Source organism: Phaenicophaeus curvirostris, unplaced genomic scaffold (assembly GCF_032191515.1).
Source record: "Phaenicophaeus curvirostris isolate KB17595 unplaced genomic scaffold, BPBGC_Pcur_1.0 scaffold_59, whole genome shotgun sequence".
Taxonomy (NCBI): Eukaryota; Metazoa; Chordata; class Aves; order Cuculiformes; family Cuculidae; genus Phaenicophaeus; species Phaenicophaeus curvirostris.
The window spans coordinates 579,476-606,729 of NW_027206681.1; the positions used below are offsets into that span (position 1 = coordinate 579,476).

Genomic DNA, 27,254 nt, shown 5'->3' on the forward strand with positions numbered 1-27,254 from the left:
GGGGATGAAACTGGTGTCGTCTTTGTGGGGATGGATCTGGTGTCATCTTTGTGGGGATGGATCTGGTGTCATCTTTGTGGGGATGAATCTGGTGTCCTCTTTGGATGAAGCTGGTGTCATCTTTGTGTGGATGAAGCTGGTGTCATCTTTGCATGGATTAAACTGGTGTCATCTTTGCATGGAGGAAGCTGGTGCCGTCTTCACCTGGATGAACGCACCTGGAGAATCCACTGTCTGCTGCGTCAGTCACGAAACTTCTGGGCAAACAGTGTTCTGAGCACGGCCCTGCGGATCTGCTTGGTCCTCACGCTGTAAACGAAGGGATTGAGCGTGGTGGGGAGGATCAGGTAGAGATCCGCCAGCAGAACCCGTGCCCGTGTGGACACGCTGCTATCGAACTGCTGCGCCCAGATGGAGACCATCCCCGGGATGTAATAGAGCAGCATCACGCAGACGTGGCACCCGCAGGTGCTGAGGGCCTTCCTGCACCTTTTCTTCCGCAGGATCGTCCGCAGGATCGCCCCGTAGGACGCCGCGATGAAGACCACGTCCATCCCGACGATCAGCGAGGAGCCAGCCACGCTGTACAGCCCGCTGGGCCCGGGGTCGGCGCACGCCAGCTTCGCCACGGCCATGTGCTCGCAGTACGAGTGGGGAACCACGCGGGAGAGGCAGTAGGGGAGGTTCATCACCATCACTATTAAGGGGGCGATGACGAGGAGAGCTCGTAACACAATGGCCAGGGCTATCTGGGCAACGGTTCGGGGGTCCAAGATGATTTGATACCTGAGGGGGTGACAAATGGCAACGTAGCGGTCAACAGCCATGGCCAGGAGCACTCCGGACTCCTCCGAGGTTGTGGAGTGAACGAGGAACATCTGAATGAAACAGGCCACGTAACTGATCTCCGTAGACTTCAGCCAGAAGATGCTCAGCATCTTGGGGATGATGGATGTCACCATCACCACGTCGATGACTGCCATCATGCCCAGGAAGAAGTGCAAGGGGGCGCGCAGGGAGTCGTCCAGCCCGAGGACCAGCAAAACGGCACCATTTCCCACCAAGGCGACGACGTAGCCTGAGCAGAAAAGGATGCCCAGGAAGGGGGAGAAAGCTTCCAGGCTGGGGACCCCCACCAGGATGAAAGAGGGGGAGCTGCTGTTGGGTTGGCTGAAGGGATCCGAGGGGACTGGGAGAATGTTGCTGTTGTGCTTACCAAGAGGAGCATCATTTTGAGCCCTGAGATGTCCAGAAGTGGTTGGTATGAGGTGGGGACCCTGCATCAGGGCAAAAGCCACACCAGGAACCGGTTATTAATGATATGTGAGACAGGAATCCCTCTACAGAATGTGACCTGCTAGGGGGATTGGATCAGGAGTTTGGGTTTGGGCCCCTCACTCCAAGAAAGCCATCGAGGTCCTAGGGTGAGTCCAGAGAAGGGGAAAGGAGCTGGAGAACAAGCATCACGAGAAGCAGTGACGATGCCTGCAGGAAAGGAGGCTGAGGGGAGACCTCATCACTGCCTGCAGCTGCCTGAGAGGAGGTTGTGGAGAGGAGGGTGTTGGTCTCTTCTCCCAAGTGGTGGGTCAAGAGAACATGGCCTCAGTTTTTGCCAGGAGAGGTTCAGAGTGGACATCAGGAAAAATTCTTCATTGAAAGGTTCTCAGGAACTGGCAGAAGGTGCCCAGGGAGGTGGTGGAGTCCCCGTTCCCGCAGGGGTTTAAAAGAGAGGCAGATGAGGAGCTCAGGGATGGTTGACCAGTGGACAGGGATGGTTGGACTCTTGATCTCAAAGGTCTTTTCCAACCAAACGATTCTATGAAATGCTGAAAAAAATGGCACTGTTAGGGCTTGAAAACTTCCATAGGGTGAAGAAGTTAATGATTCTAGTTGTTCCACCAAGGGTAGCTGAGGAGCTCCTGCAGTCTGTTGCTCATGAAGAGCTTATTTCTCTGTTGGGAGCTCACCACCACCCAGATGACACCTTGAAATAAGCTGCAAGAGGAGAGAAAAAGGTCAGCATCCAGCTCCCCTCAGACAGGGCTTTTTCCTGAGCAGCCCCAGCTTCCCTGCCAAGAGCCCAACGTTAGAAGTTCCTCCAAATCTGTAGGGTGAAAATCTATCTCAGGGACATGAAACGTGACCATGGAACTGCCTCTTGCTGCTCTGTCTTCGTTCTGTCGTTCAATCATGAGAGAAGCCTCCAAAACTGGGCACAAGTCAGAGAAAAAGAGGAATTGCTGGTGTTTAAATGTGACAGGAGAAGCCTGAAGGTGATGCCGAAGCTCCAGGGAAAAACCCTCGAGTGACAGGGAGAGTCTGAGTGTGGTGGGCAGGGTCTACACGTGCATTCCGGTATGGAAAGGGGCTCCAGGGGAGCTGGGGAGGGACTCAGTTCAAGGGGAGGGTTATGAACCAGTGGGGTGGAACTGGATGGTCTTTGAGGTCCTTCCCAACCCAAACCATCCCATGAGTCTATGATTTGTGCTCCTGCTTCTGCTGCTTCTGGCAAAGACCAGGAGGTGAGGAGCACACCAGAAACCTCTCTGAATGTTCATCCACCGGTTGATCTTAGCAAACAGAGATCTGAGGTGATCACGCTGGTGATCCCCATGCTGGTGACAACGTGGGTTAAAATCCCCTGGTGTCCAGCCCCGCTACGGGACCATTAGGGTCAAATTTAACGTTAAACATGCCCAGCGTGGCAGTGGTGAGGAACAGGAGCCGGACAAAAATAAAGAAGAAGTTGGGAGTGACACAAGGAAGCAAACGCGGCAGCTGAAGGGTTAAAATGAGAGCAGACTTGGAGGCTCTGAGCCCTCCTGGTGAGCTCTGGGGTGGCAGCAGGAGCTGAGAAGACTGGTCAGGCTGGGAGATCTTCCCTTCTGGACCAAACGGCTGCAAATCAGGATGTCTTAGAGGCTGAAATAGGACCACGGTTACTTTTTAGTTGCTGCACACAATTCATAGAATCATAGATCATAGAATCACCAGGTTGGAAGAGACCCACTGGATCATTGATTCCAACCATTCCCATCAATCACTAACCCATGTCCCTCAGCACCTCGTCCACCCATCCCTTAAATCTCTCCAGGGAAGGGGACTCAACCCCCTCCCTGGGCAGCCTCGGACACTGCCCTGTGACCCTTTCTGGGAAATATTTTCTCCTGATGTCCAGCCTAAATCTCCCCTGGTGGAGCTTGAGGCCATTCCCTCTCGTCCTGTCCCCTGTCCCTTGGGAGAAGAGCCCAGCTCCCTCCTCTCCACAACCTCCTCTCAGGGAGTTGCAGAGAGCAACGAGGTCTCCCCTCAGCCTCCTCTTCTCCAGGATAAACACCCCCAGGTCCCTCAGGCTTGTTCTCCAGCCCCTTCCCGAGCTCCGTTCTCTTCTCTGGACTTGCTCCTGCCCCTCAACATCCTTCTTGTGGGGAGGGACCCAGCACTGACCCCAGGATTCGAGGTTGGGTCTCCCCAGAGGGAGAAGAACCTCCCTGGCCCTGCTGGCCACGCCGTGTCTGCTCCAAGCCAAGATGCCCTTGGCCTCCTTGGCCCCCTGGGCCCCTGCTGGCTCCTGTTCAACCAACACCCCCAGGTCCTTCTCCTCCAGGCAGTTTCCAGCCAGACTCCTCCTAGTCTGGAGCTGCTCAGGGTTGTTGTGCCCCAAGTTCCTGGTCAAACCTCATCCCGTTGGTCTCAGCCCATGGATCCAGCCTGTTCAGATCCCTCTGGAGAACATCAAACCCTTCAGCAGATCCACCCAGCTCGGTGTCATCCCCAAACTTGCTCAGGGTGCCCTCGATGCCTTCATCCAGGTCATTGATAAAGACATTGAACAGGGCTGGACCCAGCACTGAGCCCTGGGGACACCACTTGTCCCTGGCCTCCAGCTGGATTTCACACCATCTCCCACCGCTCTCTGGGCCCTCCAGCCAACCAGTTCCAATGGTCTGACCCTCTGGGACGGGGCCAGCCTTGCTCTTAACGCACCAGATCTCAGGCTCTACCTGAGGGTCCTTCACCAAAGACTCAGGGCATGGATCAGACCTTAAAGGAGCTTCCAGGGCTGAAAGGGGCTCCAGGGAAGCTGGGGAGGGGCTCTTGGTCAGAGAGTGCAGGGATGGGGCAAGGGGAACGGTTTTGAGCTGCAAGAGGGGAGATTGAGATGAGATCTTAGGGAGAAACGTTTTGCTGTGAGGGTGGGGAGGTCCTGGAACAGGTTGCCCAGAGCAGTGGTGGCTGCCCCATCCCTGGAGGGGTTCAAGGCTGGGTTGGATGGGGCTTGGAGCCCCCGATCCAGTGGGAGGTGTCCCTGTCCACAGCTAGGGGTGGAACTGGATGGGCTTTGAGGTCTCTTCCAAACCAAACCATTCCCTGATTCTATAACCTGATGTAGTCAGAGAAGAGCTCGCGTGCGGAACCTGCCGAGTAACCAGCTCCCTACAGGTAGATGTTTGCCGTAGGGTGAGCTGAGTTGCTCTCCAGGACCCTCTGAGCAGAGGGGCTGGATCTCCACTGTCTGCACTCAAGGCTTAGACACCAAACACCCACGCACACAACCTACCTCCAGGCTCTTTGTTGTGTCTGAATCCACAGCCGCGTCCCCAGGTGCCTGCGTCCAAGGGACATTTGCTTCCAGAAGGTCTCTCCTGCAGCCAGAGACAGGTACAACTTTATCAACATTGCAGAACCCTGATCACTGGGTTTTCCTGGCTTGGGAGGTGGAAGAACATCACAGAGATGGTCTTTGCAGCCTAAGCAAAGGCTTCTCGTCCTGCTCTACAGGCACCTGTCTCACCTGCAGGGCTGTCACCTGGAGCTCTGCAGGAGCACAGCTCGGGGTGTCTCCAAGTTGAGCGACTCTGGGGTATTAAACCACCTGGAAATTCCCTGAGGGACAACAGACGGAGGATGCAGAGGTTGGGTAGATGGTCCTGTGAGGAGATGGGAGTTGTCGAGGCTGCTTCAGCCTCTTTCATCATCTCCCTTGTGCCGTGTGGCACCTCCTCGGGCAGCGTCTCCAGAGCCTGCCAGGTGCCACAGAGATCAAGACACAAAATGTAAAGTAAATCTGTCTGAAGTGGAGAAAATCATAGAATCACGGAGTCATTGAGGTTGGAAAAGACCTCTAAGCTGGTGAAGGCCGACCATCAACACAACACCACCCTGTAGACTAAACCATGTCTCAAAGCACCACATTTACACATTTTTTTGAACCCCTCCAGGGATGGAGACTCCACCACAGCCCTGGGCAGCCTCTGCCAGGGCTTGACAACCCTTTGCGTGAAGGAATTGTTCCCAGTATCCAACTTAGACCTCCCCTGGTGCAACCTGAGGCCATTTCATCTCATCCCATCCCTTGATATTTGGGAGAAGCTGCTTTGGTTTTGCTAGAAGGTGGTTTGGAAACTCTAGGTTTCCACTCCTCTCCACTCAGAACCATCACAGCAAACTTTAATGTCTCCCTGAAAGGTGTTTGTGCAGGAATTTCACTCAGGGAGGTGGGATCTCCCAGCAGGTCCTGAGCCTGGGCTGCGTCACAGAGTGCTCCACCTCCTGCCAGGTTCCTCTGGTCCTTCGTGTTGGTGGAGGTGAATCTTTAATCCCACAGCCCAACAGCCTTGGCCGCTGTCAGGCAGGTTCTCTCTGCAGATCCCCGATGGACAACGTCATCGACAATTGAGTGCGGCCCCAGCAAGTTTGCAGATGGCACTAAGCTGGGTGCAAGTGTTGATCTGCTGGAGGGTCAGGAGGCTCCAAATGGATCTGAACAGGCTGGATCCATGGGCTGAGACCAACGGGATGAGGTTTAACGAGGCCAAATGCCGGGTCCTGCCCTTGGGGCACAACAACCCTGAGCAGCTCCAGACTAGGAGAAGTCTGGCTGGAAAGCTGCCTGGAGGAGAAGGACCTGGGGGTGTTGGTTGAACAGGAGCCAGCAGGGCCCAGGGGGCCAAGGAGGCCAAGGGCATCTTGGCTTGGAGCAGACACGGCGTGGCCAGCAGGGCCAGGGAGGTTCTTCTCCCTCTGGTGAGACCCAACCTCGAATCCTGGGGTCAGTTCTGGGTCCTCCCCACAAGAAGGATGTTGAGGCTCTGGAGTGAGTCCAGAGAAGAGCAACGAAGCTGGGGAAGGGGCTGGAGAACAAGCCTGAGGGCCCTGGGGGTGTTTATCCTGGAGAAGAGGAGGCTGAGGGGAGACCTCATTGCTCTCTCCAACTCCCTGAGAGGAGGTTGTGGAGAGGAGGGAGCTGGGCTCTTCTCCCAAGGGACAAGAGGGAACGGCCTCAAGCTCCACCAGGGGAGGTTCAGGATGGACATCAGGAAAAACTTTTTCATGGAAAGGGTCACAGGGCAGTGTCAGAGGCTGCCCAGGGAGGTGGTTGAGTCCCCTTCCCTGGAGGGGTTTAAGGGACGGGTGGACGAGGTGCTGAGGGACATGGGTTAGTGATTGATGGGAATGGTTGGACTCCATGGTCTGATGGGTCCTTTCCAACCTGGTGATTCTATGATTCGATGATCCTGTATTGAAACTGCAGGTTGCTCTTACCCAGGTGTAGGACCTTGCACTTGGCCTTACTGAACCTCATGAGGTTCTCACAGCCCCACTTCTCCAGCCTGTCCAGGTCCTGCTGGACAACATCCCTTCCCTCTGGTGTGACAACCGCATCTCTCATCAGACGCAGAGGATGAATCTTTAATCCCACAGCCCAACAGCCCTGGACTCTGTCAGACAGGTTCCTTCTGCAGGTTCTTGCAGGACAATATCATCCATGCAGACAGGTTCCCTCTGCAGATCCCTGATGGACAATGGCATCCGTGCAGATGGATGCCAATTATTTCTGATCATGATGTCCTATGGTCTGAACATCCCTTTGGTCAGTTGGGATCAGCTGTCCCAGCTCTGTCCCCTCTGAGCTCCTTGTGTAACCAAGGCTGCTCCCTGCTGGGTCATTGGGAGAAGCAGAAAAGCCCTTGAGCTGCGGGAGCTCTGCTCACTGTGACTAGAACATCCCTGCTGGGGTAGGTTGACCTTGGCTGGACATCAGGAGCCCACCAAGCCGTTCTGTCCCTCCCGACCACAACAGGACGGGGCGGGGAGAAAATGGGATGGAAAAAAATAAACCCACTGTCGGGTTGAGATAAAGGCAATTTAATAAAGCAAACAAAATATCAGGGTGTGGGAGCAAAGGAAAAAGCAAGATTGGTTTTCTGCATACGGAGATTTGATTCCTGCATCCAAAGCCATGGGAGCAGCAGGGCCAGGGAGGGGACTCTGCCCCTCTGATCCACTCTGGGGAGACCAAACGTGGATCTGTGCATCCAGTTCTGGAGTCCTCAGCACAGGGAGGACGTGGAGGTGCTGGAGAGAGTCTAGAAGAGGCCGTGGAGACGTGAGGGCTGGGAGAGGTGGGGTTGTTCAGCCTGGAGAGGAGAAGGCTGCCGGGAAACTTTAGAGCAGCTTCCAGTAGGGAAAGGGGCTCCAGGGAGGCTGGGGAGGGGTTCGTGACCAGGGAGGGCAGGGATGGGACCAGGGGAAAGGTTTGGAGCTGCAAGAGGGGAGATGGAGATGAGATCTTAGTGAGAAATGTTCTCCTGGGAGGGTGGGGAGGCCCTGGAACAGGTTGCCCAGAGCAGGGGTGGCTGCCCCATCCCTGGAGGGGTTCAAGGCCAGGTTGGATGGGGCTTGGAGCCCCTGATCCAGTGGGAAGTGTCCCTGCTCACAGGGGTGGAACTGGGTGGGCTTTGAGGTCCCTTCCAACCCAACCCATTCCATGATTCCGTGCACGTCTCCACTGCGCGTAAGTGGATTCACTAAGGGAGCAGCTCTTGTCCGTGGTTGATACACCCTTGGTCCCTGTGCCAGAACAAGGACAGTCAGAGACTGCAATCGTGTTTATGGTGGGAGACCTGAGGGAGCTCTTCCACCTCAGAGGTGCTGGGCCAACCTCACTTCCCTGCGACAGGGACAGGCAGGAAAACCAGCTGAAACCCTTGGTGAGGACTTTATTTCAGTGTCCACCAATGTCTCCTGGCGCCTCTGAATGCACCCCGAGAGCCACATCAAGGTCCATCAGAGGCTTCGGCCATTCTAGGGAAGGGACTTTGTCCTCACAAATCCCAGCCCTGGACCCTGACGGCCGGGCCAAGTCCCTTCTGCCGTGGGTCTCCTCCGGTAGAACACCCTACGTGCCGCGTCCCGAATCTGCTTCGTCCTGATGCTGTAGATCAGGGGGTTGAATGCTGGTGGGATGAGGAGGTAGAGATCGGCCAACAGGACCGGGACGTGGGGCGGGAGCTCCAGGTGGTACCTCTGTATGTACATGGAGAGCAGCCCCGGGATGTAGAAGAGGGACATGATGCAGAAGTGCGAGCTGCAGGTGCTGAAGGCTTTCTTGCGGGCTTGTGAGGAGGAGAGGCCGAGCACAGCCCGGAGGATGAGCCCGTAGGAGAGGGCGATGAGCAGCGAGTCCGAGGTCGCCACATAGGTGGACACGGCGAGGCTGTAGGTGTTGCTGAAGGCCGCGTCCCCGCAGGACAGCTTGAGCACGGCCATGTGCTCGCAGTACGAGTGGGTCACCACGGCCGGGCTGCCGAGAGGCAGGCGGCGGATCTGGAAGGTGAGGGGGCTCATGAACACCACGGCCCTGAGCACGGCGGCCAAGCCGAGGGCGGCCACCACAGGGCCGGTCAGGATGGACAAGTACCGCAGCGGGTCGCAAACGGCCACGTAGCGGTCCAGGGCCATCGCCACCAGCATCCCCGACTCCATCGCGGAGGAGGCATGGACAACGTACATCTGGGTAAGGCAAGCATCCAGGCTGATGGCAGTGGAGTGGAACCAGAAGATGTCCAGCATTTTGGGGGTGATGGAGGTGGACATCACCAGGTCAGTGACAGCCAGCACGGAGAGGAAGAAGAACATGGGCAGACGCAGGGTAGGGTCGGCCTTTATCACGCAGAGAAGGGTGCTGTTCCCAGCCAGAGTGACCAGGTACAAGATGCAGAAGGGGATGGAGATCCAGGGGTGCAGATGCTGCAGCCCTGGGATGCCCGTCAGGTGCAGCTCGGACAGCGAGGTGTTGGTGGGACAAAAACGAGGGGGCATGGTGGTCACTGCAGGGGCTTGAGTGAGGAGAGCCCTGGTGCACAAGGACAGCCTCTCCCTGGGTCGCACTGAAGGTCCAGCCAACCTCAGACCCTACATTGCTAAGGAGCATGGTTTAGTGTTTGATAGGAACGGTTGGACTCGATGATCCGGTGGGTCTCTTCCAACCTGGTCATTCTATGATTCTGTGATTCTATGATCCAGCATCCAGAGCAGAGCCTTAGGGAAGAACAGGAGAAAGGGAACACAGCGTGATACTTCCCACCTTCCAACAACTCTGAGCTGCTGGCTGGACATGAGCCTGCAGAGGTCCAGGTGGCCAAGGGGTCAAACAGCATCCTGGCTTGGATCAGCCATGGGGTGGCCAGCAGGAGCAGGGAGGGGATCATCCCCTGCACTCGGCACTGGGGAGGCTGCACCTCAAATCCTGGGTTCATTTCTGAGCCCCTCACTCCAAGAAAGGCCTTGAGGGGCTGGTGTGTGTCTGGAGAAGGGAACGGATCTGGGGAGGGGTCTGGAGCGCAGGGGCTGTGGGAGCAGCTGAGGGCTCTGAGTGTGTTTATCCTGGAGAAGAGGAGGCTGAGGGGAGACCTCGTTGCTCTCTGCAGCTCCCGAAAAGGAGGTTGTGGTGCGGTGGGTGCTGTCCTCTTCTGCCAAGGAATAAGGAATGGGACGAGAGGAAACGGCCTCGAGTTGCTGCAGGGGAGGTTTAGGTTGTATATTGGGAGAAATTCCTTCACAGGAGGGTGGTGGAGCCCTGGCAGAGGCTGCCGAGGGCGGTGGTGAAATCCCTGTCCCAGGAGGGGTTTAAAACCTGTGTGGATGTGGCACTTGGGGACAGGGTTCCGTTGGCACAATGGGGTTGGGCTGATGCTTGGACTGGGTGAGCTGGGAGGGCTTTTCCAACCTGAGTGATTCCATGGTTCTCTGACTCCTGGAACTGGATGTGGGCTTTTTTCCATTTCAATGAACCTCACCCCAGAAGCCGTCTAGCCTTCTCAGGCAAAATCTTAGCACCCACACCATTATTTAGAAAGAAGTTGCACAAACCAACACTACCTTTTCGGAAAGAGCCTCTTCCCCTCGTGACGAGCCTGGCGTTTGCTGCTGTCCTCTGGGGAGCCGTAGTTCACATATCAAAACAGGCAGAGAAGAGTTATTCAAATTATGGAATCACAGAATGGTTTAGATTGTGAGGGACCTCAAAGTCCATCCAGTGCCACCCCGGCCACGGACAGGGACACCTCCCACTGGATCAGGGGCTCCAAGCCCCATCCAACCTGGCCTTGAACCCCTCCAGGGATGGGGCAGCCACCACTGCTCTGGGCAACCTGGGCCAGGGCCTCCCCACCCTCACAGAAAAACATTTCTTCCTAAGTTCTCATGTCTTTCTCCCCTGTTTCAGCTCAAAACTATTTCCCTTGTCCCATCCCTGCCCTCTCTGATCAAGAGCCCCTCCCCAGCTTCCCTGTAGCCCCTTTCTTCACTGGAAGCTGCTCTAAGGTCTCCATGGAGCCTTCTCTTCTCCAGACTGAACAACCCCAACTCTCCAGCCTGTCCTACAGGAGGTTCTCCAGCCCTCACATCATCTCTGTGGCCTCCTCTGGCCTCGCTCCAACAGCTCCAAGTCCTCCCTGTGCTGAGGGATCCAGAGCTGGACACAGAACTCCAGGTTTGGTCTCCCCAGAGCAGACCAGAGGGGCAGAATCCCCTCCCTCCCTGCTGCTCCCACGGCTTTGGATGCAGCCCAGGACACAGGAGGTTTCTGAGCTGCATCAGATCTCAAGGTGTTTTTTTTTTTGTAGATGATGCTGTGAAGATGCACGGGGTTGGACTTGGTCACAGATCTTTCCCAGGCTGTTTTCTTGGGGTTTTTTTTTCCTTTTTTTTTGGAATCTTTTTAAATCTTCTAAAGTATTTTTAATCTTGTTTTCATTTTCCTTTTTAATAGATACATTTTTAAGTTTATAAAAAGGAAAGCCTGCAGCAGCCCATCCTCTCTTGCTGCTTCTATCTGAAAGTCCACGCTCCGATGGGTGACCGACCTGTCCTGCTGCTCACCTCACTCACCCAGCCTGGTGGGAAGGAGGGAGGTCAGCCCGGCTCCCACCAGCTCCATCTCCTGCTCCTCTGACCCAGCAGCCTTGAGCAGAGGGAGCATTTATGAACTTGCTGAGAGGAATCCCCGATGAGCCTGTCTCCTGGCTCAAGAGTCCCCACACAGGCATGTGCACAGCTGACTCGCTCGTGTCCTAGGTGGCCTCCTAATTAAGTTGCCTCTAATTGAGAAGGTGTTGTTGCTGGTCCCCTGTAGTGCTGACAACCCTTCCAGTGGACTCATCCTCATCCTTTGACCCCACAGCCTTCCAGACACAGGTTCCTGCCTTGGCATTGTCAGCTCCCTCTTTTAGGGATGCTGAACCCTTCCAGGATGCTGGATCTTTCCAGGATGCTGAACCCTTCAAGGATGCTGGATCTTTCCAGGATGCTGAACCCTTCCAGGATGCTGAACTCTTCCAGGATGCTGAACTCTTCCAGGATGCTGAACCCTTCCAGGATGCTGAACCTTTCCAGGATGCTGGATCTTTCCAGGATTCTGAACCTTTCCAGGATGCTGAACCCTTCCAGGATGCTGAACCTTTCCAGGATGCTGGATCTTTCCAGGAGGCTGAACCCTTCCAGGATGCTGAGCCCTTCTAGGATGCTGAACCCTTCCAGGATGCTGAACCTTTCCAGGATGCTGAACCCTTCCAGGATGCTGGATCTTTCCAGGATGCTGAACCCTTCCAGGATGCTGACTATTTCCAGATACGAATGAGATCTGGGTCTCCTTCCATGGTCCGTGTGACCATGAGATGGAGCTCCTGGCTGCCTCCATCTCATCAGAGGCTGCAAGTCAGGAAAGGGAGGTCCTGCCACACGTTTCTGCTTTACATCCTCAAGGACAACATTAGAAAGAGACCGAAATCATCTGGCAGGCCAGTTCTGGCCACCTTGACCTAATTGAGACTGATTTTGTCTAGGTTTCCTTCTCCTGCAAAGCCAGGGTTTGCAGTTGGAGCCCACCTGGGTGGGTTTCTGCAGGGAAAGGGGAGGGTGGGTGATACTGGGAGGATACTGGAGGACAAGATGGGCTCCTCGCTCAGTCCTCCCCACCTCGGTGGGATGGTGGGGGGAATCAGAAGAGTGAAAATGATAAAACTCGTGGGTTGAGATAAGAACAGTTAACGAATTGAAATCAAATAAAATGATAGCAGCAATAATAAATTGTACTGAAGAGGGAAATAAAACCCAAGGAAGGCGAGTGATGCAAACGAGAATCAATTGAGGGTCAGCTCACCAGGACCCTGATCATCCCCACACCTCTGCAGGTGTAAATCGTGTCCTCTCTTAATCTGGTGTCCCCCAGCTGATTCCCACCTCGGGAAACTGCAGCAGAGGGGAATTTGCAGTATCAATGTCTGCTGCCCAGAGCGTTTTTGCTGTGGGATCTGATGCTGATGGAAGCAGCGCATGGACCCCGTGTGTCCCCTGCTCTGTCAGCTGTGGGGCTGTCCCTGCTGGAATCCAAATCCAAGTCAGCTGCTGGAGCGCCTCTCAGAGTGGGTTCCCCACCTACAGGGTCCTGGTCTCCTGCATCAGGATGGAAAGGAGGCTGGAGTGTGGTGGATGCTGGGCTCTTCTCCCAAGGAACAAGGAATGGGATGAGAAGAAACAGCCTCAAGTTGCACCAGATTGAATACTGGGAGGAATTCCTTCATGGAAAGAGTGGTGAAGCCCTGGCAGCTGCTGGCCAGGGCAGTGGTGGAGTCCTCATCCTTGGAGGGGTTCAAAAGCTGCATGGATGTGGTGCTTAGGGTCAGAGTTCAGCTGGCACCGTGGGGCTGGGATGACGGTTGGGCTGGATGAGCTTGGAGGGCTTTTCCAGCCTTAATGATTCCATGACTCCATAATTCTATGGAAACCAGCGTTGTGACCAAAACCATCCTGATGGTGCAGCACTGGCCCCTTCCAGCGCCGATCGCTCCTTGCCCTCCAGCCCTTGCCAGAAGGCAGAAGTGCTGTGAATTGTCCTTTTTTTCCTGGGAAAACAGAGGCACGGAAGGGTTAAACTGTCCAGCCGGCAGTGTGGGATTAGATCAAGCTTCTCAGGCTCTTGTACCCCCTGTTTCCCCCCACATTCCAAAGGACCAGACTTCATCTCCTAGGCTTCCGAGCCGTTTGACCTCCTTGACCCCTAAATAGTTTCCTCTCTCCTCCAAACCGCTCCGAGCCCTCCGTGGGACACAAACCAGCGGGCGCTGTGGTTGGTTTCTGGCCGCTGCTGTTTACAAGGTAAAGTCAAGGGCTGCAAAGCCAATATTGATCCAACGCCACCCAGGCACGGTTGTTTGTGATGGTTTATTGCGAGGAAGGCTCTGCTTGCAGAGCAGTCGTTGACCTCGGCTGTAAATTCAGGATTGCGGCCGCGGCTGCCACCAGCCCGTCCTGCAGGAAACGTGCCTCGTGCCAGGGTTACTTCTCTGGGAAGGGCAAACACATCGAGAAGGCTGCAGGGAGACCCTAGTGTAGCTTCCAGTATGGAAAGGGGCTCCAGGGAATCCGACCACGAGGCTGGGAGCGGGCGTGGGGCTCTGGGCTGCTTTGAATCATAGAATCATAGAATTACCAGGTTGGAAAAGACCCATCGGGTCATCGAGTCCAACCATTCCTATCAAACACTAAACCATGCCTCTCAAATTTTGTGGGCATCACTCATGCCGACCACCTCTCCACCCCTCGGAACCTGCCAACACGAGCTGGTTTGGCGTCTCTTCCTCCCATCCCATTCACTGAAACAGTCCAGCAGCATTGAGAGGTCTTTGGAGAGGACCTGGGGTGCATCAGCTCATTTCCTCAGCACACAACGAGAGAAGAAACGCAACCTGAGGAGCTCAAACAAGAATGTTATTTACCTCCAGCTCCCCATCAGCACAGTGACGTCAAAGCTGGCTGCTCTGAAAATGTTCCAGCCCTACACAGGCTAAGGTCAGGCTGAGCTTCGCTGTTGCTGCAGGCAGCGATGAGCTGAAATCCTCCCGTTTTCAGCAGATATTTACAATCCTCCCAGCCCTCCCCACCTGCACCCCGCGCGCCTCCCCGCAAACATCTCGAGATGAGATTTGCAAATATGGTTCTGATCTGTGCTGGGTGGATAACGAGTTGATTTGCTCCTAATTCAGGAAATGAAGCTCTTCATCAGATCTGTGCTAGAAATTCCTGCTGCTGCCACGCAGCATTTATTCATCCCTTCCTCCCCAAAATGACTTTCTAAGTTCGAGGCAGTGAATAAATGCAAGAAAAGAAAGAGACAGTGAAAAAATTGGTGTTAGAGGACAGTGTTTCATCCCACCTGTCTGTCCCAGTGCCTTTCTGGGATGCACAGCAGGAAAAGGAGCTGGTCCCAGTTAAATGTTGACTCCTGAGGGGCTTTGACTGTGTCCACAAAGCCCTCAACCTGCCAAGCTCGTGCAGTCCTTTCCCGCAGTGCTGCACGAAGTGTGTTTGCTCTACAATTTGCAGTCATAAATTCTTGTTATTTGTGTTTTGACGGTGACTGAGGGGCTGCCAGGGGCCGAGGCTGTGAGCTGCGCAAAGAGGAGGAGGAGGAGCACGTTCCCCGTCCCCAGAGCTGAGTCAGGACAAGCCAAGAGCTGGGTGCGGCGAGATGGGTGGTTCTATCGTCAGAAAATTTAATGGAAATCAGGATCCTCTGCATCTGATGAGTGGTTGTCACACCAGAGGGAAGGGATGTTGTCCAGCAGGACCTGGACAGGCTGGGGAAGTGGGGATGTGAGAACCTCATGAGGTTCAACGAGGCCAAGTGCAAGGTCCTGCGCCTGGGTAAGAGCAACCTGCAGTTTCAATACAGGATCATCGAATCATAGATTCATAGAATCATAGAATCACCAGGTTGGAAGGGACCCACTGGATCATCGAGTCCAACCATTCCTATCAAACACTAAACCATGTCCCTCAGCACCTCATCCACCCGTCCCTTAAACCCCTCCAGGGAAGGGGACTCAACCCCCTCCATGGGCAGCCTCTACCAGAGCCCAGTGACCCTTTCTGTGAAAAATTTCTCTCTGGTGTCTAGTTGGAGCTCCAGTGGAGCTTGAGGCCATTCCCTCTCATCCTGTCCCCTGTCCCTTGGGAGAAGAGCCCAGCTCCCTCCTCTCCACAACCTCCTCTCAGGGAGTTGCAGAGAGCAATGAGGTCTCCCCTCAGCCTCCTCTTCTCCAGGATAAACACCCCCAGGTCCCTCAGGCTTGTTCTCCAGCCCCTTCCCCAGCTCCGTTGCTCTTCTCTGGACTCGCTCCAGAGCCTCAACATCCTTCTTGTGGGGAGGACCCAGCACTGACCCCAGGATTCGAGGTTTGGTCTCACCAGAGGGAGAAGAACCTCCCTGTCCCTGCTGGCCACGCCGTGTCTGCTCCAAGCCAAGATGCCCTTGGCCTCCTTGGCCCCCTGGGCCCCTGCTGGATCGTGTTCAGTCGGCAACATGACTGAGAGCAGCCTCTGGAGTCCTCAGCATAGAGAGGACGTGGAGCTGTTGGAGCAAGTGCAGAGGAGGCCAAGGAGATGACACAAGGGCCAGAGAAGGAGCACAGGCTGGGAGAGTTGGGGTTGTTCAGTCTGGAGAAGAGAAGGCTCCAGGTAGACCTTATAGTGGCCTTCCAGTACCTGAAGGGGGGCAACCAGAAGGCTGGGAAGGGGCTTTTTATCAGGGCATGGAGTGACAGGATGAGGGGTTAGCTATAAATTGGAGAGGGGAAGATTTAGACTTGACATCAAGAAGACATTCTTCACAATGAAGGTGGGGAGGCCCTGGCCCAGGGTTCCCAGAGCAGGGGTGGCTGCCCCATCCCTGGAGGGGCTCAAGGCCAGGTTGGATGGGGCTTGGAGCCCCTGATCCATGGAAGGCATCCCTGCCCATGTGTCCAGGGTGGGTGGAACTGGCTGATCTTTAAGATCTCCTCCAACCAAACCCATTCTATCATTCTACGATTCTATGATCACTTTGGTGCTCACCCCGCAGATGATGAGGTTGAAGACGGTGACCACCAGGATGCAGGCGTTCCCCATGACTGTATGGACCGATGAAGCCAGGTCCTTCCCTAAACTGTGCACCACAGGTGTGCAGCCCAGTCAGGGGGACGTAGAAGCCCAGAACCACACAGATATGGGGCAACGCAGGTGCTGAACGTCTTGACCCTCTTCTTTCAGGACGCCAGCTTGAAGGTATCCTTGATAATCGAGATGTAGGACAGGCAGATGAGGATGGTGTCCAGCCCCTTGACCAGCAGGATGGTGTTGGTGCTGGTTGGATTCATCATGTCCTGATGCAGAAAGAAGGAGTGAAACAGCACCCAGGAGCTGTGGAAGGGTAAGGGCAGAGAAAGACCTGGTCTGTCTCTTCTCTGGAGGTCGTCTTCTTGCAGCCTCAGACCCTTAAGTGTGTTTATTTTATGCTGAAATGACACTACCAGCATGAGACCCGCACTGTGGTACCACCAGGATGGGGCTTTCCCTGTGTGAAACGCAGGTACGTGCTCTCCAAAGCCGGTGGGAACCTCTGGATATCGTCCTGTTCAACCTGCCAGCTCAACAGGGTCACCCAGGGCTGTGTCCACCTCGGGTTTGTCTGTCTCCAAGGGTGGAGACTCTACAGCCTCTCTGGGCAACCTGTGCCAGTGTTTGATTAACCTCATCATAAAAAGTATACGTTTATTTATTATGTCTAGATGGAATTTCCTGGTTTTTCTAGTTTGTACCCGTTGTCTCTTGTCCTTTCACTGAGGAGAATGAGGCTTTGTCTTCTTTACTCCATCCCATCAGGTGTTTGGGACAGGCTGGGAGAGCTGAGGTTGTTCAGCTTGGAGAAAAGGCTGTGGGGAGAACTTGGAGCAGCTTCCAGTAGGGAAAGGGGCTCCAGGAAAGCTGGGGAGGGGCTCTGGATCAGGGAGTGCGGGGATGGAACAAGGGGAACGATTTTGAGCTGCAAGAGGGGAGATTGAGATGAGATCTTAGGGAGAAATATTTGCTATGAGGGTGGTGAGGTCCTGGTCCAGGTTGCCCAGAGAAGTGGTGGGGATGGGGCTCAGGTAGCATGTTGGGGTTGGGCTGATGGTAGGATTGGTTGAGCCTGCGGGGCTTTTCCAACCTCAGTGATTCCATGATTCAATGACCTGTGGGGTGTCTAAACAAGATGTACCTACAGACCCAAACCCACAGGTATAAACTGCGCCTATGGATGAACGAGGGAGCTGCATGGGGTGGAAGGCACCAGGACTGGATTCTCTTCACTTTCAAGAGTGCAGAAGTTTCACAGAGCTGGGCAAAACTGGGGAATTTTTTGAAAACACTTTTTTAAATCATTATTTCTTACCACCAGTGCCTGGACTTGCCTTCGCTCCTGCTTTGCATTTTGCTGTTTCCTCAGAGAAGAAAGGAAAACCTCCTTGTGCACCATCCCTTGGTGCTCACGGACCCTGAGGAGCAAAGCAATTAGCTGTGGCTGCCTCAGTGGGACCCGTGAGGTTTGGTTTGGGTTAAAGGCAGCTTCCCAGCCCTTTGCCCAGCGCCTGCTGCAGCAGCATGAGCTGCTCCTGCTCCTGAGCCCCATTCCTCCACCAAGACCTGGGGTAAGTATGGGGAGGCAGCCTGAGGAGGACAGAGCTGGGATGCTCCTCCTCTGTGAGGACAATGGGTTTGAGGGCTTGCATCACACCAGGGATTTACAGATGTCTCTGGGCAGAAACAACAAACAAGCCCAGAGGAAAAGTGTGAGGAGCAAATTGCTTTACTAAATATTGATCTCATAGAACCGTAGAATCACAACATTTTGGAAGAGACCCTCAAGGATCATCGAGTCCAACTCATGCTTCTGCACAGCACAGCCCCAGAGCTCATCAGTTTGGGTTGGATACTGAGAGAAATTCCTTGATGGACTGAGTGGTGAAGCCCTGGCAGAGGCTGCCCAGGGCAGTGGTGGAATCTCCGTTCCTGGAGGGGTTCAAAAACTTCATGGCCGTGGCACTTGGGGACAGGGTTCAGTCAGCACAGTGGAGTTGGGCTGATGCCTGGACTAGATGAGCTGGGAGGGCTTTTCCAACCTTAATGATTCCGTAATTTGTATGAATAGGACACATACATTTATTTCTACTTCGCCTTTGCTCCCCAGAGGATGGTCTTCAGCTCCTTGGCTTTAGGTTCTTTACACACTTGGTTGCCTCTCACTGTCCCAGTTCTCCCAGTGCTCATTTCAGTTCCAGAGAGCATTTTTCCCTCGTTTCAGCCCACTCTGAGTGGAACCACCCGTGTGGCTCTTCCCACTGATTTGGGAAGCGGGAGCTTGGTGGCTTCTGAGGTGCGGGAGGAGAGGAGCCCCATGGTGAGCTGGGCTGCTCTCCCACCACCGTCCTTCAGCTCTGACCCTTCGGACATGTGGAATTTGATTTATTTCTTTTTTTTCCTGGTAGCAGGTGAGCTCTCAGAGACAAATCTTGAGCAGTTTGTGCTGGTTACGTGCCTTCAGCAGGGTGAGGGAGGGGATTCTGCCGCTCTGCTCCACTCTGAGGAGACTCCACCTGGAGTCTGTGTCCAGTTCTGGAGTTTTCAGCCCAGGAAGGACATGGAGCTTTTGGAGCGAGTCCAGAGGAGGCCACAGAGATGATGCGAGGGCTGGGGCACCTCTGTTGTGAGGACATGCTGAGAGAGTTGGGGTTGTTCAGCCTGGACAAGAGAGAGCTGGGAGGCGACCTCAGAGCAGCTTCCAGTATGGAAAGAAGCTCCAGGGAAAGGTGGGAAAGGGCTGTTGGTCAGAGAGTGCAGGGACAGGACTAGGGGAGCATGTTTTAAGCTGAAAGAAGGGAGATTGAGGTGAGATCTTAGGGAGAAATGTTTTGCTACAAGAGTGGGGACACCCTGGATGGGGCTTGGAGCCCCTGATCCAGTGGGAGGTGTCCCTGTCCGTGTCAGGGGTTGGAACTGGGTGGGCTCTGAGATCATTTCCAACTCAATCCATTCCATGATTCTATGGATCGAGCCACGGCAGGAGCTGTAGGTGAACCACTGTGACCACCCTCTCTTCATCCAGCACTTCTGAACTGCTCTGAATTTAACTGCGTTTGCAGAGGAGCCGGTTTGGAATGTTTCTCTGGAAGTTCTCCCCCTCCCAGTCCAACCTCCCGTTGCTGAGTGCCTGTGCAGCCGGGGCAGTGAAGCTTCCCAGGAGAGCAAAAGGCTTCCAGAGAGCTCAACCAGAGACCTCATGTTTGCAGCTGAGGTTTCTAATGGCCTCGGGCAGACAAAATACTGCTCCAGGCTCTTGGTCTCATTTGAGCCTCTGAATTCCTTCTTTCCATTTCCTTTTTGGCAGACATCAAGCACAAATCCATTTTCCTTCTGTCAGGGTTCGTTTGGTTAATTGACCTGCGTGTTCAGCTGATAAAGCTCCCTAAAACCTTATTCATTTTGCTGTATTTAAACAAAAAGGGAAGAAATCGATACGGAGTCTCCTATAATGGGGCTACTTCTCATCTCAGAGTGAGATGTTATCTGTCGTGGTCTGACCACGTTTGGTTCAGCACAAACATTGACCTTTCTCTGTCTCCATCTCTCTCTCTCCATCCCCCTCTCCCTCTCCTGTCCAGTTGTTTCAGCTTTGCAGGGACCATCATGGCCAAGGCTTCTGTGGGGAGCAGCCAGACCCGTTCCCAGGGCTGCTCTCATAGGATGCTTTGGGTTGGAAGGGACCTCTACAGGTTCTCTAGCCCAGCCCAAGTCATCCTGTCCAACCTGGGTCATCCAGTCCAACCCATCTCCAGGTCTCCATCCCACCTCTCCTCCTCCTCCCCCAGCCAGGACCACACCAGCCCCAGGGTCCTGTCCTGCTGAGAATCTTTCAGGCACCTCCTGAAGGGCTCAGCACCCAATCTCCTGGATCTCTGGGTATTTAAATATCAGAGACTACTGTGAGGGGAGACCAAATGGTGCAGACTGTGCTTCTGTCATTATCTGCTGCTGTGCGGAGCCCGTGCAGTCACAGAATCACTGAACCAGTAGGTTGGAAAAGACCCCCAGGATCTTCGAGTCACTCTGGGATGGTTCACTGAGGCTTGGTTGCTGTAGTGGGTATCATAGAATCACAGAATCATGGAATGGTTTTGGCTGGAAGGGACCTCAAAGCCCATCCAGTTCCACCCCTGCCATGGGCAGGGACACCTCCCATGGGATCAGGGGCTCCAAGCCCCATCCAGCCTGGCCTTGAACCCCTCCAGGGATGGGGCAGCCACCCCTGCTCTGGGGAACCTGGGCCAGGGCCTCCCCACCCTCACAGGAGAACATTTCTCCCTAAGATCTCACCTCAATCTCCCCTCTTGCAGCTCCAAACAATTCCCCTTGTCCTATCCCTGCACTCCCTGATCAAGAGCCCCCCAAGATTTCCATACTGGAAGCTGCTCTAAGGTCACATTTGAACCTTCACTTGTCCAGGCTGAACAACCTCAAGTCTCTCAGCCTGTCCTCAGATTCTCCAGCCCTTGCATCATCTCCATGTCCTCCTCTGGACTCACTCCAACAGCTCCATGTCCTCCCTGTGCTGAGGATTCCAGAGCTGGATGCAGGGCTCCAGCTGGGGTCTCACTAGAGCGGAGCAGAGGGATAGAATCCCCTCCCTCATCCTGTTGGTCCCACAGCTTTGGGACCACAGCCTAGGACGTGGTTTGCTTTCTGGGCACATGCATGAAGGCAGCTGCACGGGGGTTTCTTGACTTTCAGATTCCTCCTCTCCCAACACCGTTGCAGCCGGGGTGCACGGGAGGTGCTCATTCCACGGCTCTTACTCCAAGACCCCTTTATTTCCAGACCCTCAGACCATCAATGTGCATCGAAGATGTCATCTTGCAATGGGACGAGGACCTTCATCCTCACTGGCTTTCCTGGTCTGCTGACGAGCAGCTACTGGGTGGCGTTGCCTCTCTGCTGCCTTTACCTCCTGATGCTCCTGGGGAACGGCACCTTGCTCTGGGTGATAAGGACAGACCGCAGCCTCCACACCCCGATGTATTATTTGCTCTCCATGCTGGCCGTGGCCGACCTGGGCTTGTCCCTCTCCACTCTGCCCACCGTGCTGGCCGTTTTCTGGTTGGGTTCCTCCTCCCTGTGTGTCGAGGCGTGCGTTGTCCAGATGTACTTCATCCACTCCTTCTCTGCCATCGAGTCGGGGGTCCTGGTGGCCATGGCTTTGGACCGCTTCGTCGCTATCTGCTACCCTCTGCACTACGCCTCTGTCCTGACGAGCGCCCTGATAACGAAGGCAGGATGGGCCGTCTTCACGCGGGGCACCTGTGTGGTGCTCCCCGTCGCCGTCCTCGTCAAGAAGATGCCTTTCTGCGGGTCCTGCGTCCTGTCTCATCCCTTCTGCCTGCACCAGGACGTGCTGAGGCTGGTTTGTGGGGACACCACGTTCAACAGCTTGTACGGGCTGACCGCGGTGATACTCACCAAGGGCCTGGACTCCCTGACCATCCTCCTGTCCTATGTGATGATCGTTAGGGCCATCTTGAACATCACCTCCCAGGAGGCACGAGTCAAAGCCTTCAGCACGTGCATCTCCCACCTCTGTGCTGTCCTGATCTTCTACGTCCCACTCATTGGTTTGTCTGTTACCCACAGGTTCGGGAAGCACCTTCCACCGGTCACTCACGTGCTCCTGGCTGACACCTACCTCCTAGTGCCACCCGTCCTCAACCCTCTCGTGTACAGCTGGAAAACCAGGCAGGTCCGCAGTCGGATCCTCACCCGGCGCTGCCGGAGAGGGACGCGGCAGCAGGGCTAGTCCCAAAGCCTTCTCCTCCTTCCTTTCCCATCCAAGTCGGTTGCTCATGGGCAAGAACTTCTCCTGAAGTCACCCGTGCCAGAAGAAACCTGTCATCTCGTCTGCGACACAGCTCTTCTGCTCTCCATGGAGGGAAGCCTCAGGACAATCCACATTATCCCACCTCCCATTTCGGGATGCCGCACGTCTCAGAGAGCCTGGGAGGGGGCAGAGCTGGTGTGATGGGGCTGTCCTCCCCGAAGGTCTGGAGAGAGATGGAGCCAAGCGCTGGCTTTCGTCAAGGGATTTGCTGCAAACACCGGTTCTGGTCTCTGGAGAAACTCAAAGTGTTGCCGGACTTGTGTTTTTCATGACAACATCCATATATCCGTTGACTAGATAGAACTCTGTTCCCAGGGCTGTGAGATCGGAAGGGACTCAGCTTTCATTGCACAAACAACGTGACTCTTTACAATACGGAGGACAGACAGGAACTGACGGACTACGGACACAGAATGAGAAAACTGGGTCTGGTCTCATTTTAGAACCTGCCACGGGAATGGGTGTTTTTTACTGTTTCACTCCCCAGGATAAGAAAGAAACGGATCTGTGGGAGCGGGTCCAGAAGAGGCCATGGAGATGGTATGAGGGTTGGAGCACCTCTGCTATGAGGACATGGTTAGGAGAGTTCAGATTGTCCAGCCTGGACAAGAGAAGCTGTGGGGAGCCATTTGCTCTCTCCAACTCCCTGAAAGGAGGTTGTGGAGAGGAGGGAGCTGGGCTCTTCTCCCAAGTGACAGGGGACAGGACAAGAGGGAATGGCCTCAAGCTCCACCAGGGGAGATTTAGGCTGGACATTAGGAAAAAATTCTTCACAGAAAGGGTCACTGGGCACTGGCAGAGGCTGCCCAGGGAGGGGGTTGAGTCACCTTCCCTGGAGGGGTTTAAGGGATGGGTGGACGAGGTGCTGAGGGACATGGGTTAGTGATTGATGGGAATGGTTGGACTCGACGATCCGGTGGGTCTCTTCCAACCTGGTTATTCTATGATTCCACGATTCTGTGTTTCTCCATTACCTGCTCTTAAAATGAGGGCAGGCATGGAGGCATTGGGTGCCGCAGGCATGGAGGCATTGGGTGCCGCAGGCATGGAGGCATTGGGTGCCGCAGGCATTCAAAGCGACCCAAGCGCATCCTGTGACAGGAGGTGCCTTTTGTGTTTTCCTAGAATTGCATTACAGAATGGTTTGGCTTGGAAGGGACCTCAAAGCCCAGCCAGTTCTACTCTGTGCCATGGGCAGGGACACCTCTCACTGGATCAGGAGTCTCCGAGCTCCATCCAACTTGACCTTCAACACCCCCAGGGATGGGGCAGACACCCCTGCTCTGGGCAAGCTGGACCAGAGCGTCCCCACTCTTGTAGCAAAACATTTCTCCCTAAGATCTCATCTCAACCTCCCCTCTTGATGCTCAAAACCATTCCCCTTGTCCCATCCCTGCACTCCCTGATTCAGAGCCCTTCCCCAGCTTTCCTGGAGCCCCTTTCCCTACTGGAAGCTGCTCTAAGGTCTCCCTGGAGCCTTCTCTTCTCCAGGCTGAACAACCCCGGCTTTCTCAGCTTGTCCTTGTACAGGAGATGCTCCAGCCCTCAAATCAGCCCTCGTTTAATCATCAGGGTGGTGTTGGGCTGACAGTTGGACTCGGTGATCTTGGACGTCTTTTCCAACCTTTATGATGGTGGTTTCTGTGACCATTTCTGTGGCCTCCTCTGGACTCGCTCTCGAGTCCTCCCTGCCTGCAGCTCCCCCTCCACCTGGACGCTCTCCAGCTCTCTCGGAGTTACCACAGTTTGCCGGCTTCATGCGATGGTTGCCAGGACCACGCGTATTGCTGACATTTGCTGTTTGCTTTTCTGTGTTTGACTTTCCATCGACGGCGCCAAAAGCAATAATGTACACACCAATTTTTCTCCAAGTGCTTTCCACCTGTCGATCCCGTTCCCTTATCGGCGTTTGCTCAGCCCTGTGTCTACATGCCAAGCTCCCGCCGCAGAATTCCCTTTTGCTAGCAGTGGTGAGGACAGGAGCTCCGGTGATGCCGATGGGAGGATGATTTATAGATGTAGGAAGAAGGGGAATGGCTTTAAATTGGAAGGGGGAAGAATTAGATTAGACGCTAGGAAGAAATTCTTCACGATGAGAATGGTTTGAGGTGGAAGGGACCTCCAAGCCCATCCAGTTCCACCCCTGCCATGGGCAGGGACACCTCCCACTGGATCAGGGGCTCCAAACCCCATCCAACCTGGCCTTGAACCCCTCCAGGGATGGGGCAGCCACCACTGCTCTGGGCAACCTGGGCCAGGACCTCCCCACCCTCAGCGTGAAGAATTTCTTCCTGATGTTTAATCTAAATCTTCTCCCTTCCAACTTAAAGCCATTCCCTCTCATCCCATCACTCCATGCCCTTCTAAAAAGTCCCTCCCCAACTTTCCCGGAGCCGCTTCCGTACTGGAAGCTGCTCTAAGGTCTCTTGACAGCCTTCTCCAGGCTGAACAACCCCATCTCTCCCAGACTGCCCTCATGTGGGATGTTCTCCAGCCCTCAAATCACCTCCGTGACCTCCTCTGGACTTGCACCAACAGCTCCATGTCCTTCCTATGCTGAGGACTCCAGAACTGGATGCGGGGCTCCAGGTGGGGGTCTCCCCAAAGGGAAAGAATCCCCTCCCTGACCCTGCTGGTCCCACAACTTTGGATGCAGCCCTGGACACGGTTGGTTTCTGGGCTGCATCCAGCTCGTTGCCGGCTCATGTTGAACTTCTCCTCCCCGAGCACCTCGAGTCTTTCTCCTAAGGGCTCCTCCCAATCCATGCTCCGCCCAGCAGGATTTGTGCTTGAGACCGCAAGTTAAAATGATGTTAAAGGCTTCTGTAGACAAGCTCTGAAGCTGGGTCAGATCTGGGATGCTCTAATGTGAACCACTTAGGCATATTTTTCTTGTTACTATTTTTAGTAGCAACCGTTTAGCTCCTCTGCTTGGGCATCTTGGAATTTCACCATCGTGAAGTCCCGTTAAGTTCCAGGGAACTTGACAGTAAATCAGTGTGAACTGGGTGATCCTGAGAAGGATCATATGGTCATTGGGAAGGTTTTTTTTTGGGACACAGGCTGATGTTCTGACCTGGTTTAAGACCTCAGAGTCCTCTATTTACGCCTCCGTATCCGCATGTTTGTACATCACTGGACAGAGCAGCTTTTAGCCCTGTGTAAACAGAATTCATACACTAATCTCAGCCTGGAGGATGAAGTGGAGCACGTCTGAGGCCAACATGGACAGGACTCTTCAAGTGCACAAACTGTGACACCATAAAAGGGCGCGCAGCTTCCCAGAGTGAATCAGAGAATCATGGAACGATTTGTGTTGGAAGAGACCTCAAAGCCCATCCAGTTCCACCTCCTGCCATGGGCAGGGACACCTCCCACTGGATCAGGGGCTCCAAGCCCCATCCAACCTGGCCTTGAACCCCTCCAGGGATGGGGCAGCCACCCCTGCTCTGGGAAACCTGGGCCAGGGCAGGGACACCCTCAGAGGAGAACATTTCTCCCTGAGATCTCATCTCAATCTCAACAACCCAACATCTCCCAGCCTGTTCTCATACGGCAGGTGCGTAGTCTGAACTGTGCGACATTGAGTGCAGAGCTGAATCCAGGGAAACCCATAAAATTCATTTCTTGAGTCTTTCCCCAGCACGGACAGGCTGAGAAAGTTGAAGTTGTTCATCCTGGAGAAGAGAAAGCTGCAGGGAAACCTTAGAGCAGCTTCCAGCATGGAAAGGGGCTCCAGGGAAACTGGGGAGGGGCTCTGGATCAGGGGGTACAGGGATGGGATGACGGGAACGGTTTTGAGCTGCAAGGAGGAGCTGGAGATGAGACCTTGGGGAGAAATGTTCTCCTGTGAGGGTGGGGAGGGCCTGGAACAGGTTGCCCAGAGCAGTGGTGGCTGCTTCATCCCTGGAGGGGTTCAAGGCCAGGTTGGATGGGGCTTGGAGCCCCTGATCCAGTGGGAGGTGTCCCTGCCCATGGCAGGGGTGGCACTGGATGGTCTTGGAGGTCCTTTCCAACCCAAACCATTCCATGATTCTATGATGCTTGTCCAGGATCTGTGGCATGAACTGCTGGGTCTGGGCGACCGGCACCACTCCCAGTGAGGTCACGCAGCACCAGCGAGTTTCACTTCTGCGTCTCGACATTCCTTTCCCCATCAGAGTTAATTCACTGCCTCCCAGCTGTTATTTACCACCCTTAGACCATGTTTTCCTGCTGCTGGAGGCTTGGGACACGCTGTACATGATGCTGCTTTGAGTTTGTATTTTAGCAACCCGTATCCAGGTCGTGTTGACCCACGTTCACCTCAGCTCCCTCTGAATCACCTCTGCCTACCGGCTCTGCTTAATACGGGGAAATGAAACGCTGGGCTCTGTGATGTTTGCTGATTTCTCCAGGGTTGTTTGATTTTCCAACCCTCACATTAAAAGCAGAGAACCTGCTGCCTTCATACCAGGTCTCCCTGTCCTCTCCACATTTTCTGAATCCCCCCATTGTGTTTTTTACCCCGTGTACCCAGTCAGGCGTTAAATATGTCAATGTTTGCCTGCACAAGAGCTCCTTCACCTCCGCAGGATGGAGCGCTGGTGGCCGAGGAGCTCCCGTGGGTCACTCCCAGCAGCGCAGGAAATTGTTTGATGCCACTTCACTCTATCTAGGGTCTTTTTGTGATGATTTCAATTAAAGACACTATATTTCTGCTGAAAGAACAGGAAGGAAACAACCTGAGCAACTTCATCCAGTAGAAGGTGTCCCTGCCCGTGGCAGGGGGTGGAACTGGATTGGCTTTGAGGCCCCTGCTGACCCGAATCATTCCATGATTTGATGAAAAGTGCTCCATACAGGTTTAATCGCCCTTCTTCCTGTAGGAGAGCATCCTGGAGTGGCATTGTCTGTCGCTAGGAAGATGCTCAAGGATAATTTTACTAGTGGACAGGTAGGATTCCAACCTCAAAGATCTCAAAGGTCTTTTCCAATCAAGCAATTCTTTATAACTCCTTCCAAGCTCCAAGTAGAGCTCACCCTGTGGTTTATAAGGTGGTGAAATTGATCTGGACCAGCTTTAGGATGGATAACAGAGGTAGAGACTGTGATGCTCTGGCAGAAGACACTGTTGGCAACCGCTGGATGAGGGTTTTCACTTGAGCAGTGAGATGATGAGTGCTGAACACTGAAACTCTGTTTGGTT

General features: G+C 54.4%; 3 protein-coding genes across 3 annotated transcripts; 1 reads left to right on the top strand and 2 right to left on the bottom strand.

The window, feature by feature from the left end:
• Positions 1-242: 242 nt before the first annotated feature.
• On the bottom strand, positions 243-1,283 carry LOC138734098 (olfactory receptor 52I1-like). The gene has a single exon (XM_069881655.1). It carries the CDS (start codon positions 1,281-1,283, stop codon positions 243-245), a length of 1,041 nt encoding a protein of 346 aa, XP_069737756.1.
• A 6,752-nt stretch (positions 1,284-8,035) lies between these two features.
• LOC138734099 (olfactory receptor 52K2-like) lies at positions 8,036-9,105 on the bottom strand. The gene has a single exon (XM_069881656.1). It carries the CDS (start codon positions 9,103-9,105, stop codon positions 8,089-8,091), a length of 1,017 nt encoding a protein of 338 aa, XP_069737757.1. The 3' UTR covers positions 8,036-8,088.
• An 11,935-nt stretch (positions 9,106-21,040) lies between these two features.
• On the top strand, positions 21,041-21,985 carry LOC138734100 (olfactory receptor 51H1-like). The gene has a single exon (XM_069881657.1). It carries the CDS (start codon positions 21,041-21,043, stop codon positions 21,983-21,985), a length of 945 nt encoding a protein of 314 aa, XP_069737758.1.
• Positions 21,986-27,254: the final 5,269 nt, after the last annotated feature.